This window comes from Mastomys coucha, unplaced genomic scaffold (assembly GCF_008632895.1).
Source record: "Mastomys coucha isolate ucsf_1 unplaced genomic scaffold, UCSF_Mcou_1 pScaffold21, whole genome shotgun sequence".
Taxonomy (NCBI): Eukaryota; Metazoa; Chordata; class Mammalia; order Rodentia; family Muridae; genus Mastomys; species Mastomys coucha.
In genome coordinates this window covers 119,834,929-119,849,061 of record NW_022196904.1, presented here as the reverse complement: position 1 = coordinate 119,849,061, position 14,133 = coordinate 119,834,929, and the positions used below count along the sequence as shown (strand labels likewise).

At 48.1% G+C, this 14,133-nt stretch overlaps 1 protein-coding gene across 23 annotated transcripts in view; it reads right to left on the bottom strand.

Moving 5' to 3' along the window:
• Positions 1–1,768: 1,768 nt before the first annotated feature.
• The window catches only part of Tacc2 (transforming acidic coiled-coil containing protein 2), a 220,974-nt gene continuing 208,609 nt past the window's right edge, over positions 1,769–14,133 (bottom strand). For 12 of the 23 annotated variants that reach the window (XM_031388533.1, XM_031388543.1, XM_031388541.1 and 9 more), the window contains 6 exons: positions 13,814–13,890; positions 12,115–12,158; positions 6,323–6,483; positions 6,048–6,154; positions 5,607–5,727; positions 1,769–2,302 (listed from right to left, as the gene is read on the bottom strand). In XM_031388533.1, the coding sequence (XP_031244393.1) occupies positions 2,237–2,302; positions 5,607–5,727; positions 6,048–6,154; positions 6,323–6,483; positions 12,115–12,158; positions 13,814–13,890 (576 nt within the window). In that variant the 3' untranslated portion in view covers positions 1,769–2,236. Of the gene's footprint in view, positions 2,303–5,606; positions 5,728–6,047; positions 6,155–6,322; positions 6,484–9,761; positions 9,771–12,114; positions 12,159–13,813; positions 13,891–14,133 lie in introns of all 23 variants that reach the window. The other 11 variants (XM_031388530.1, XM_031388538.1, XM_031388542.1 and 8 more) reach the window with 1 other exon arrangement.

Here is a 14,133-nt window from a genome sequence, read left to right as displayed (position 1 = left end):
ATGAGATCTGACGCCCTCTTCTGGTGCGTCTGAAGACAGCTACAGTGAATTACGCTGGGGCGAGCGGGGCCGGAGAGCAGCCACACACATGATGGCTCATGGCCATCTGTACAGCTACATTGTACTCATACACATAAAATAAATTAAAAAAAAAAAAAAAAGGAGTATGTCCACATAGGTACATAAGGACTCTCAGGTAATTCAGAACAATAGCAAAACACTGAGCACAACTGAAACGCCCACCATCCCAGGACAGTTGCTTATTTGGTAGCATGGACTGCCATGTGGCCAAAGGAACAAATGGATATAAACTTTGCCAGACTGCAGCTCACTGATCAGTGACAGTCACTGGGCACAGAGTCCCCAAGGAAGAGTAGCTGAATGTGATGAGGGATCCTTAGAAACAAAGCCCATTCCTTTCTCATCTTGGCTCATGTTTGCAGAGATTCAGTGTGTTGTGCACAGCTCCACTCTTCAGGACCTGTGGTGAGGAACACGGCAGCAGTGGAAGCACATGACAGAGGCAGACAGGAAGCAGAGAAAAAGAGTGTGGCACCTAGCACCAGGAACTTTTTTGGATGGAACTGTGGATCTCAAGATGAGATTGCAGTGAATTTGCAGTAGGCTCTAAGTCCAATGATGGTATTCTTACAAAGGGCTGAGCTGGGTAGTGGTGGCGCATGCCTTTAATCCCAGTACTTGGGAGAGACAAGAGGATTTCTGAGTTCAAGGTCAGCCTGGTCTACAGAGTGAGTTCCAGAACAGCCAGGGCTATACAGAGAAACCCTGAGAAGGGCTGGACGTGGTGGCACCGACCCGTAAAGCTAGCTTCTTGGGAGACTGAGAAAAGGAATTCAAGAGCTGTCAGGGCTACAGAATGAGTTCAAGGCCAGTCTGAGAAATCTTGTCTCAAAACAAGAAAATAGAGAGAGACCTGGAGATACAGCTCAGCTGGGGTGAGAGCATCTACTTCATACTAAATAAGGAGACCTGAAGATAGAGCTCAGCCAAGGTGAGAGCAGCCATTACGAGGGGGTGTTGGAGACAGACATACGAAAGGCTGAAAGGGTCGTGTGAGCTTAGGCTGAATGTTGCAGAGGATACCGCAAGCTGAGAAACAGGGCCAGGATGGATTCTCTCTGAGTACCCACCTCACTAGACACTTGACTTTGAACTTCTGGAAGCGATTAGCTGCTATGTTTGTGAGGATTTGTGACAGCAGCGCTAGAAAACCAGGGTACCTTCCACCTCCCCGTTTCCCTGTCTCATCCTTTATCCTACATTCCCTCACAGGTCACAGGTCATGTGTGCAGGTCAGAGCATCAGGGAGCCTGGTAGTGGTCTCATTGCTAAATGGCTAATTGCCTGCCTCCCACCAGGTGTTCCTGGGCCTTTCCTAGCTACTTATAAAGGAATAGGCAGTCTTTCAGGGTGGGTCAGGCACCAAGGGGCGGGACAGAAAGACTGAGAGCTTGCTATTTCCTTCACACAATTATAAAAGGAAACATACTTTTTTTTTTTTTTTGTCTGCCTAATGGCCAAGGCTTTGTAAAAAATGAAATCTAAGCTAATCCAATATATCCACTTACTTATTTAAGCCTCAATCAATATTTCTCATTTGCTCCCTCTTACAAACCCAGACACGATAATGAAGGAAATGCAATTTAAATCAATAAACAGGGGGCCCAAAGAGGCAGAGACCAAACCTGATATGATTTAATGAAGGAAACTCGGCTATTTCCAGAAAATAACTCACAGTCACACTTGCTGCCAAGACTCAAAGAAAAAAATTTATTTACAATAGAGAGTTTTATTTGAAACATGCATTCATTTTTTTAAAAAAATCAAACCAGCAAATGTGGATCAATTGTACACTCCTTAAGGCAAGAGTCCCGATGCAGGCTGCATATTTTCACATCACATCAGATGCTGCTTGCCAAAGGGCAAGGCTAAGGTCAGCAATTTGTAGTCTATTAGAGAATCTGACAGTCTCCCTGATACAGGAACTCCGAGGTCAACTTGCTATGAATTACACTAGAAAATGCAAACGGATAGCAAGGAATCCTGGTAGGTCTCGGCACTGCATCCGGTCAAACCAGCCTTATTTAGAAAGAGGACACAGTAGTGCATACGGAAGTGAAAGGAGAAACTGTCCACAGAATCGGACGGGCAAACAGTGTGCCGACGGATCGATCGTATTGCACGCAACGGCCAAGTCCACACGCTTGGTCCAGAGTTAGCTTTTCCCCATCTTGGCAATCAGTTCGTCACAAATCTTGGTGAGTTCTTCTATCTCTTTATTCTGAAAATATAAGACAAGAGAGGTGTTCTTGGTGTTTAAAATTGAATCAGTCACAGGACTGGGGCGATAACTCAGTCACAAAGCCCTTGTGTTGCAAGCTGGAGGATCTGAATTCAATCCCCAGAATCCATCCCCCACTCCTTTTTTTTTTTTTTTAAACCAAGCCAGATATGATAGTACACACCTGCAAGCCCAGTACGGGAGAAGGCAGGCAGAGGGGAATCCTTGGCCAGCCTAGCCTGCTTATCAAGTTCTAGGCCAGTGACTGACCCTGCCTCAAAAGTAACCAAAGAAACTGGTCAAGTACAAAGGGACCCTGAGAGAGGGACTAGAGGGGAATAGCAGGCTGCATACATCTCTCAGGTCGAAGGTAAGTCTCCACTGCTAAAGACACCACTTATTTTGGACACAGGTCTCGGGGGATCTAACTTGAAAGCCTCCGACCTGCTGGTCTAGCTCCCAGAGCACCAGAAAGTGCTATGCAATGGGGATGGGAGGGAGGGGGAACTGTAATTGGGATGTGATATATGAAAAAGAAAAGAAAAGTGCTATGCGAGCCACCAAGGGAGGGAAGCAATCCATAGTTCTATCCTCTGGGACACCTATGATCACAATGACCTGCTTAACAAAACGTCCCTAAAGGTGCTATAGTGGCACTTATACCTTGATGGCCATCAACAACTCTCTGTTTCATAGGAAGGAAATCATGCCTGGCACTAGAAACCTCACAACTACCAAGGACTAGTGAGGCATGGACCTTAGAGAGACCCTACTACCGACACTTTATGAAAGCAGCACAACTCCTCACCACTTTTTAAAACTTAACCTTACAATGGTAAATGTAGCTCTCGCCCTAGGCATCTCTTTGTGATAGAGGGAGACCATTACAGAAGACCACAACTCTCTGCCCACCCGTGAAGCCCACACATGCAGCACAGGTAACTGGGTGGCCGTCCCTGTCCTGTAGGAAGGGGATTCAAGCTGGGAGATGTCCAGCAGATGTGGCTCTACTCTTAGATGGTGGAGACACCAGGAGCCAGCCCAAGGCTGCTCTTGCTCATGCACAAGTGGCCAGCAGCCCTCCCGGAGGACAGAGCACCTGCATCTCATACATCTTCAGCTAGTTTTCCTTTGAGATGCTGAGGAAGGTTGGCCTCCATCAATCCCTTTCCTGGAACCTCCTGCATCATGTCTGAGCTTAGTTCATGGCTATCCCTGGGTTAGGACTCCAGCACTCCACACCACAGTACCCACACAGAAGAGAAAACTGCATTGCCATGAGGGTGGGCATGGGGGTGTAGGGAGAAGCACCATCTCCCAGCAGCTTGACCATGGCCCTCGTCCTGCCCAGAAGCAAACTCTGAGGCTCCAGCCCCCACAGGTGCTAAAATCCCTGACCACTAATCCTAGTTATTCCCATTACCACTACTGCCCCCTACTGGTCACGAATGCTAACCTTTATTTTGCTGTGAATACCACATGCCAATCACCAAGCTAAAGTCATCCAGGATGCTGTGGCCTTCCTCAGTTCTCATGCTAGCCCTATAAAGAAGTCACTGTTAACCCTTTTTTTTTTTTTTTTAGTGAGGAAACAGAGGCTTGGAGAGGTTACATGCTATAGGTTAAGAGTACACAGCCAGTCAAATAGGAACAGATGTGTCTGGCCTAGAACATAAATTCCAGTTGTGCCCGAGACTACTCAGCTTCATTCTCATGTCTATTAAACGGTGGAAGCACTATAGACCCACCGGAGACCCATCCTTAGAGTTAACCCCAGCACCGTCGGCCACCACTGGACAAGCAGCTCCATCGTGGAGCCCAGCATCTCACATGGACCTGCTCCGGGTGAATGTGCTTCTGAATCTCTTTTAAGACAAGCCTCATTTGTTATACATCATTTACTGTCCTCCAGGGCTGAACACCACGATTAATTCATTCCTCTGGAAGCTTAGTGAGAAAGGAAATTACATCTGCAGATAGGTTTTGATCTTTGCTACTATCCAAGGCCACATGATCCAATTTGTTTGCATCTATGTATTTTAATCTACTGGAAAATACAGCATCACATTCATTTGCTATTCTTATTGGGCCAAAGACCTTGGAAATATACATCCTGGCTCCTCCTTCAGGAACTAATACCATATGATGATTTAAACACATGTCTGATAGAATCTATATCGTGGAAACACTACCTCCCCCCAACACACACACACACACACACACACACACACACACACACACACTGACTAGGGAATGTGGTCTTTACTTTAATGGAACATTCCACTTCTATAAAAATATACATAGACCCAACAGCAAACCCATAATGATACTCAGTAATTATCAATGAATGAACAAATGCTTGGCTTTGCAGCTGTGTGTCTTGTTTCTATGGTGACTGCTTTGAACAATCAGCAGAGCCCAGAAATCACTGGTAGCTACAGTAGTCAGCACATGGCATTGGCTTGCCTTTCTTTCTAAAACAGTTCTTGGGATCAACTGACCAGCAACCGTTACCTTTGTTTATCCTGGAAGAACGGGGCTAAATGATTCTCCAGTGTTGTTTTTGGAAGTGAGGTGGGGTTAGTATCACACTTGACATCAGGGAAATTCTCTTATCTAAAATATTTTCAGGGTTAAAGGGAATCAAGGAAACAAGATGGAGGACAAGGTTCACCGGGGCCTCAGGAGCTTCACCCACGGTCAGACACCTGGAGGATATTTGAATGTGCCTGGCTCTGCCACTGCCCAACTTCTGTCAGGGGACTAGTGGGTCCCCCACCCACTCTCCAATAAGAATGAGAACAATGTCTGGCATGTTATTAGTTCTGATGGTTTATATATGCTCCACTAGGGAGTGGCATGATTAGAAGGTGTGGCCCTGTTGAAGTAGGTATGTCACTGTGGGTGTGGGCTTTAAGGCCCTCACCCTAGCTTCCTAGAAGCCAGTGTTCTGCCAGCAGCCTTCAGATGAAGATGGAAGAACTCTCAGCTCCTCCAGCCCCATGCCTGCCTGGATGCCGCCATGCTCCTGCCTTGATGATAATGGACTGAACCTCTGAACCTGTAAGCCAGTCCCAATTAAATGTCCTTAAAAGAGTTGCCTTGGTCATGGTGTCTGTTCACAGCAGTAAAACCATAACTAAGACAGTAGTACTTAATAGATATCTGACAAATGATGTGGAGGAATGAAAAGTGGAAAATCACTGTGCAGGCTGGCTCCAGAGACCCCCTTCCAGCCCACCAGTCTCCATGACCCTCCGGAGAGAGGCCTCACAGCCATGGTACCCACCCCTCACCCCCTTACCTTCTGCTCCAGTGTTCTTTCTAGAGCATCCACTCGAAGCTGCTCCTTCCGAAGGCTAGCCTGGTACGCTGCTTGCTCTTGCTGGGCCTTCCCTCGAACCTGGGCAATCTCTGCATTGGCTCTGTTGGAACAAGGAGCATGGTAGGTGGCTGCAGGGATACCTCTCTTTCCCCCCCCCCCCTGAATTGGGACACGGGCCTGAATGTAGCCCCACTAACTAGAGCCTCAACGTAGGAACCCTAAGAACCCCAGCCCTGTTGTGATATGGAAGGGCTTTGGATGCCCCACCCCCGACCCCCGATATTATACTAGAGTCCTTCACTTCTCTCAGTAGGTGGTGGGTGAGTTCCATCTTAGCCCAAGTCATAAAGATCAGCCACGCTTTGCAAGCCAATGTCAGAGAGCCACTGGAGCTCCTGGCCGAGCTGGGCAGTGAGTTACCTGTCCAGTTTCTCTTCTGCGTGCACCTTCAGGGCCTGGTACCTCTGTTCCTCTTTCTTCACTCGGGATAGGTACTCCTGTGCACACTTCTTCAATACCTCTTCATTCTGTCATGACACAGCCACAAAAAGAAACACTGAAAGGCTCAAGAGAGCATCCAGAACAGACAACTGAGACCTCAGCTCCTACTCGCAATGGCTCAAGATGGACTTTCTGAACTCTTGCCCCACAACTGGCACCCTCTCCCACCTGGACTCCAGCACCACATGACACACCTTTCGAAAACCTTCCAGGACTTCCTTCATCTTCTCGTATCTCCTGAAGAGGTCAGCCAGAGACTTTTCCACAGAGTTCAGGTCAGCCAGGGCTTGCTCCTTCTCCAGGACCAGCTGCTGCACAGTTTGGTGGGAGATGGATTTCTCTCTCTGTTCATCATCTGGCAGGAGAGACAGGAGTCAGACAATGGAGCCCAATCAATCCAAACTAGATCTACAGGGGCCAGCCTGGGCCTTGAGTATAACTCAAGGGTTTCCTTGGAATGAACCCACAAGCCTTCCCTCCCAGGTGGTTCCAAAGGGATGATACCATAGATCTGGGACCATGACATATCATGTTGGGTGGGGGGAAGTCAACCTTTAGTCTGATCAGTGCAGCGCTTACATATATACACTGGAGACCCTGTGGGTCTACATTTCCTTCTCTAAGCAGATTCACACTGGGTCAGAAAGAAAAAATTACTACTGTCCTTTCTGGGAAGATGAGATTAAAGGGTGCTGTGCCCAGGTCCCCAGGGTAATGGGTGACTCTTCCGAAACAGTATCAAGATAGACTTGTCACTAGGAGAAAGAGATTTATCCCTAAAATATCCCTGAAATTCTGATCACAACAACACTGACTTCTTGGCTGTAGAAAGTACCACACTCCAGGCAAACTGCAAAGTTTATTTCCCAGAGAGGCAACGCAGTCCCATTTGGGCCTAGTTTAGAATGTGGGTATTAGCCAGAGCTAGTCATGCTCATGTCTCCGACCTCTCCCATCCCACACTGAACTCAGATGCCTCCGCACTATGAGACAAACAGTATCTGACACAAATACAGCCCCCCAGTCTAGGCTGGTTGCCCCCCAGTTCCCACGCACGCATGCTAGGCTGGTTGCTAGAGTAGCCAAGGAACCCCTGCCTCTCCTGGTGACAGTGGATTAAATTACACTCCTAGCTTGTATCTCCAGGACCACAAGCTCCTGGGGGAAAGTATGCAGCCCAGCAGATCTCTGTCACTCCCAGGTCTCATGGGAGGGTGCTGTCTATTGCCTAGGACCGGCTTAGAGCTGGTTACTATGAGGGAAATGTATCACATCTGGATCGTCTAACAACAGAGATGGCAACGGCAGCAGCCAGCCTCAACAGCAAGGCAAAGCCCTCTGCTCACTCTGCCTGTAGAGATCTCTCCTCTTGTATTGAGAATAAAACCCAGGCTGCACCACACATGCTTGCTCCAGCCTGACAGCCCCTGCCCCAGCGCTCAGGAGCCCTTGGAAACCCCCCGAGTTACATGTCTCTGATCCCCTCTACCACTTCCTCTCCATTTGTCATGAGAAAGAACATGTGTGCGTGTGTGTGCATGCGTGTAAGTGAACATGTGGTTGGACCACTTGTGGGTTCTGGTTCTGCTATACTCCAACTCTCCCCACCCCAGGCTTGGGACACAGGCTTCCTGCTGCCATGTTGTCCCTATGATGGAGTAATTTTTTCAGGTTGATCAGACTGAGAAATGTGTAGATTAGGACAGCGTATGTTGGGTGTGCCTGTGAGGGCATCTTCAGGACAGTTAGGTCTTGAGGACTGTGACCTTGTAAACTCGTTCATATTATGACGGTGTCACTGAGAGGTGGCAGTTGGCTGGAAGAAGTAGGGCACTGGGGCCAAGTCCTTCAGGGCTGACCTTGTCCTAGCTTCTTCCTGTTTCTCTTTTCTCTGCTTCCTGTCCATCAACTCTGAACTGCATGCCCTCACTACCGTGGTGGATGGATTGTTCTGAAACTGTTAGGCAAAGATCAAACTCTCCCCTTCAGTTGAGTCTGTCAGGTGTTTGGAGAAAGCAACAACAAAAGTAACCGGGGGGGAAGGGGGGGATTGGCTGCAGGTCAGTCTGGTTCCCTGCTCTGCTCTGGGCATACAAACCCCCTCCATACAAGTGGTCCTGCCATAGGATCCATGCACTGCACGGGCAAGGGCGGCCCCACAGTGACTCATACAAGGTTTTCCCATCCCTATTTTACAGAGGGTGAAAGAGGGTTTGAACAGGGAAGTCATTTGTTCACTGAAGGAACAACACAGCCCAGGTTTAGCCCCAAAGACAAAAGCACAGCCATGACCAGATTCTTCCCGAGCCTCCCTCGATGGACGGTTCCCACTGGGTTGAACAGCCTGACATTTTGATTTGGGTTGTTTTTCTGATAGGCCACCCTCTTGCTGTGTCTTAAGTTTAGCACATTATTGCTGTGTGGCATGGTGGGGGTCGCAGCCTGAATTTTACACCAAGCCTGACAGAGACACGTAGAAAAGCCCCGAAATTTTGTGATCCCAAGGCCTTGTCAGCTGTGAGCGTGTATTAGAACCAGCTGGAAGGCTATTCAAACAGACATGGGTTACTCCTACTTTTTGACTCAGCAGGTCAGGTTGGGGAATCTACACAAGTAACAAGCTCCCTGAGATTCGGTGAGAGCTGACCCAGGGCCCTGCCCGGAACACCACTGGCCTAGGAGATGCCTAATGTCCCTCTATCCTGCTTTGATGATCCTAGGGTTCTTAATATTCTCAGCAGCAGCCAGAAGCCACCAAGGCAGTGGCTCTGGAGTCTGACAGGCCAGCTTGGAATCCCAATTCTGATACTTGTCTAGCGTGTGACCTTGGGCAGTGTTCTTAAAGTCACTGTGCCTCCTCAACCAGAACCAGGGGATGGCAGTGCTTCTAGACCATAGCGTTTGGGGAGATTAAAAACAGAATGAATACAAAGCTCTTGGCACCCAGGGGCAGCCTCAAATCTGACATGTTATCAACCATATCACTGCCCATAGAAGCTCTTAACATCACCCGACTCAGTGGGCCATCGTCACAATGACTCATGAAGTGCTACCTTTTAAACACAGAGAAGTTCTAAATACAAGTAATCTACTTGCTATACCCACGCTCCTAAAGGAGAGGACATTGGCAAGTTCCACTAGATGTTACTGACCGAACTTTAGCCATTTCCTTTTTTCCCAGCATGCTGTACAATGCACACTCTGGGCTGATCTGTGGGCACGTATACATTTCACCAGACAGGCTGAAGGAGCCATTTATCAAACAGAATCCATCTGATTTCCTGCATCTAAGATGTCGCCTAGCTCAAGCTTTCCTCCTGTCACTTTTAAAAATAGAATTGCCCGGTTCCCAGGAGAACAGGCCACTGGCAAGTCTGCACAAATCTTCTTACTCGTGACCAACAAAGCTAGGCTCTTAAAGTCAGGAAATCAGCCTCAGCCCCCAGACACGACACGCTGGACTCGAAACCCCGATTGGGGCTTTCTGGCATTTGCAGGCAAACCACTATTAAATCGGATGGGGAAAGCAGCAAGTATAGAAAGGCAAAAATAACCAAGCAAGAAAAATAAAACACAAGCAAAGGGTTGCAACGGTAGGTGTCAGGCGGGGAGGGGGTCGGAGCGTTTACTTACCAGGCTTGCCTGTTTGTTTTGCAAGCAAAGGGTAAGGAGCAACAGAAAACAGAAGCAAAACAGAGAATCAGGGCAGTTGTTAGAAAAGCGGAAACAAACAAACAAACAAAAAATCGCAACAATCTGGACTGCAGAAAGCCAGGGGTTCCTTCCTGTCCTGCATTCCAAACAGCCAGCTACTGAGCTTTAATAAGGTACACTTTCTCCTGAGGAGTTGCTGAGAAGGGATGAGGATGTGTGTTGCACCCGAAAGCTACAGGAGAGGAAGAGCTAACTAGCAGGGGTCAGAGAAACCAGGCTCTACCTCAAAACCCGTCCACAGTCACTCTGGTCCTAAGCGGCCAGGTTCTCAGGCCCGGGTTCTCCTTGCTGGACAGGTGGAATGAAACGGGGATGGAAACTCGGAATCCAAATGAGGCCCATGGGCTTGTTTCCTTCTACATGTGAGGAGACTCACTTTCCTACGAGACAGGCAGGCCCACCCACCTTCCTGGTCATGTCCAAGGTTGTCTATGTGTACCCTGAAATGTCTAATGGCTTCATCCAGTGATCCTCCATAGTAACTGCCAGACAATTTCTCTGGGTTAGAAAAGCTTTGGAAAAGTGGATGAAGAAGAGGCTGGTGAGTAAGGCTCGTGACTATACACACAGTAGGGATTTTATCCAAGTGATGATGCGCTCAGCCGGGGATGTTGTAGTTGTCTCATTGAGGCCATCCTGGAGGGGTTCTCTTGTGCATAGAAAACTGTTCAGAGTCCAAGTAAGGCATGCACCATGCCTCTGACACCCACTCCTCTTGACTGTCCAAGGTTAAAATGTTCCAACTGCTGTCAGCTGCAGTTGATCTCAGAGGCAGGAATCAGCATCTTTTTTTTATCAATACCTTCTATATCACCATAATGGCAGGCTCCCCTGAGAGGTCAGCCAGAGAGTCCCTCATGGTTAAAGCCCCTCTGGAGGAAACTCTTGCTTCTCTGAATGTCCCTAGCTGTGTGCTACAAGCTGGCTGTGGCAGACTTCCCTCAGGCCTTTCTCCCTCAACACCACACCAGCCAGTGTCATAGCCCAAGACATAGGACGCAACCCCTTCCGCACTGAGAGAAGCATGTTCCCTCTCTAGTTATTTTGCCAGCTCTTAGAATTCCCAGTGTGAAGTTTTTATCTTATCCATAAGCATTTGGCTCTGATGTGATGCATCTTCCATGGGATCAAAGTGGCTGAACATGCCTCAGGAGCACTAGGTAAACCAGTCCTCAGTAATGTAGGCCACAATGAACTCTCCCGAGAGGGCCAGCCATTCAACCACTGGCCCTCTTGCTACTGCAAAGGCCACTGAGCTGTTTATCTTGCGGTAAGCTACAGACGGGTTGGACTCAGAAAGCCAAACATTTGCTACAGGGCTCTCTAGGCTTGTGTAGATCCAACCTCAGCACATAAACTTGTATGACTGCCCTACAAATCCTTAGGTGGGAAAAATTATTTTTAAATTATCATGAACCTAAACAAACAGATAGCTAGACATAAATCAGCATAAAGACCAATTCCCCAAGACTATAAAAACCTGGTCTTGGAATACCTCCAAGACTTTTTCTCATTATAGAGAAGGAGGATGGGAGGGATAGATAGTAACAGAGGAAGAAAGAGAGGATAGGAGGGAGGGAGGCAGGCTGGGAGGGAAGGAGGGAAGGAAACAAGCAGGGAAGGAGGGGAGAGAGAAAGAAAAAGAAAAAGAAAGAAAGAAAGAAAGAAAGAAAGGAGGGAATGTGGGAGGGAGGGAGGTAGGAGGGTAGGTAGGTCATTGTGTGTCATTTGCTAATATAGGGCTGTCTTTCATTGCAGGCCTAAGTAATCTGTCAGCTCTTGATGTCAGGGGATGCAGCGTTCTGATGGAGGTGTCAAATCCCAGGGAGAGCTGGGATTGGCTACCAGGGACTGCCCACCACATGAGGAAAGGCATTGGGTAGGGAGCAATGGAACCTGTGGCAACATGTTCCATCCTGGCCCTAAATCCATGTGTTAAGGCTGTATGAATATTTAATCATTGACTCTAAACTAAATTGGGGTCTAGGGGCTTTAATTCTATGCTTCCTGCAAGCAAAACCCAAAGCTCTCACACAACCTCATGGCCAGACTCTGACTCCTTCCCAACATGGTGGATCAGCTGGCTGGGTAATTGTGAAGTACATTCTCCTGGCTATCCTCAGGGTACAGCCACAAGTGCAGCTACGCTGGTCCCTGCCAAGGAACTCACTGCTCTGAGAGGAACTGGCTGTGAGCCTTGTGGCTCAACCCACCCCCGTTCTCCACCCCCTCCCCACACTTTGGGCCTGAGCACTCCAGTCATGACACCCACCGATCATCTGTGCGATGGTCTTCTCATATTCAGCCACAATTTTCCTGGAAGAAAGGCAAAGGCACACTTTTATGGTAACAGGATGGTGTTAAATTCTCCACCCCACAGCGGGGCAGTGTAACCAGTGAGGAACAGCACAAATCTAGCTGGTCAGTGTTGGGCTCACACCCTCTGCACTCATCCCTGAGCTCATCAGCAGGTTCCTTCTCCTGGCATAAAGCCCCCAGTCCAGCACTGTACAAAAGCATGCACCAGACCCGGCTGTCCACCATGTGAGTCAACAGGCCAGAGGTCCCCCAATTGCTCTCCTCTTGCTCTCACAAGCTCAGCACTTTGTAGCTGGCTCATGGACACGATGCTCAATGTGCCCAGACAATTTCCTCCGTGATCCCCGCTCTCTCATTCTTAGTGTAGCCCAGGGCATTTGCTTACTTCCTTCTCCTATTTCTACCGCCCAGATTCTGTTTCTCAAGGTCTAATTCAAACAGTTTCTTCTCCAGGAAGCCTTTCTTGATTGTTCTTGGAGTTCCTTAACATTCTCTCTGTATCTTTTTCCAAAACCTTGGAAAACATGAGCTAGTCTCCTCTGATGGAAGAGATACTCTTCTTATCTCCTTGCATTCTCACTTATATTTTACGTGTTTCACCTGCGTGTACGTGTGTGTGAGGGTTTTGGATCACCTGGAATTGGAGTTACAGACAACTGTGAGCTGCCATACAGGTGCTTGGAATTGAACCCGGGTCCTATGGGAGAGTAGCCAGGGCTCTCAAGTGCTGAGCTACCTCTCCAGCTCCCTCCCTTGTGTTTTTAAATGAAATACATATACATATGTGTGTGTGTGTGTGTGTGTATAAATTTTGGGGGGAGTGGGTTTGTGAGACAGGGTCTCACTATGTAACCTTGGCTGATCTAGAACTCCTTATATAGACCAGGCTAGCCCTGAACTTACAGAGATCTGTTTGCCTCTGTCTCCCAAGTGCTGGGAATAAAGGTGTGTGCCAGCATTGCTTGGCAATGCCTCCAGATGAAAATATTAAGGTGTGGAGCATCCCTCTGCAAGAGTAGTCCTCTGCCCATTCAATCCAGTCACCCGGAAAGTGATGGCAGGAAGTAGCAATATCAGGAAGTAGAAAGGAACCGGAAGAGCTAGAACAGTGCTTCCTGGAAGATGTTGATGGTGGCCTAGAAAACAGGCCGTGATCATCTAGGCGTTTTGTTTCTTACTAGAAATGTACACAGGACTGCAAGCCTGCTGGAGTTGGAGGAGGGAGGACACAGGACACAATCTGCCTAGATTCTTTAACTCATGCATTGTGTTATTCTAAAAACACGTGTAGGAGATGAAGAGACCCCTTGCAGTTAGAAACTTGTGTTGTTCCAGAAGACCCAGAACCCATGTTGGGTGGTTCTCAAGAATGCTCCAGCTCTGGGGGAATCAGATGCCTCTGGCTTCCAAGGGCATCTGCATTCATGTGCATGCACAGACACATGTCATTAAGAACAATGAAAATATTTTAAAAATTTAAAAAAAAAGAAAATCCCTTAAAAACCACCTATGCAAAAACACTAGCCATGCATAATAGAGAAAATCGAACTTCTTCTATAGAAGGCACTACTTGGGAAGGGAGCACCCCAGTAGGAACCGCCATGAAGCCAGGGAGCAGGGCTTCTGAGCAGGGAAGGCTGCGCCCTACTGACCTCATTTCCACTACTTCCCGCCGGCTTTCTTCATATTTATCCCTCCACTCTGACACTTCTCTCTCCTTGGCGATGACCTGGGGTCAGGGAGAGAAGAAAGGTAGATTCCCAAATGAGTGCATTCTGTTCTGACCAAAGTCAGGATGTATCATATACACACATAAGATGAAAATTTCTCAGCCGGGCAGTGGTGGCGCATGCCTTTAATCCCAACACTTGGGAGGCAGAAGCAGGCGGATTTCTGAGTTAGAGGGCAGCCTGGTCTACAGAGTGAGTTCCAGGGCAGCCAAGGATACACAGAGAAACCCTGTTTCAAAAAA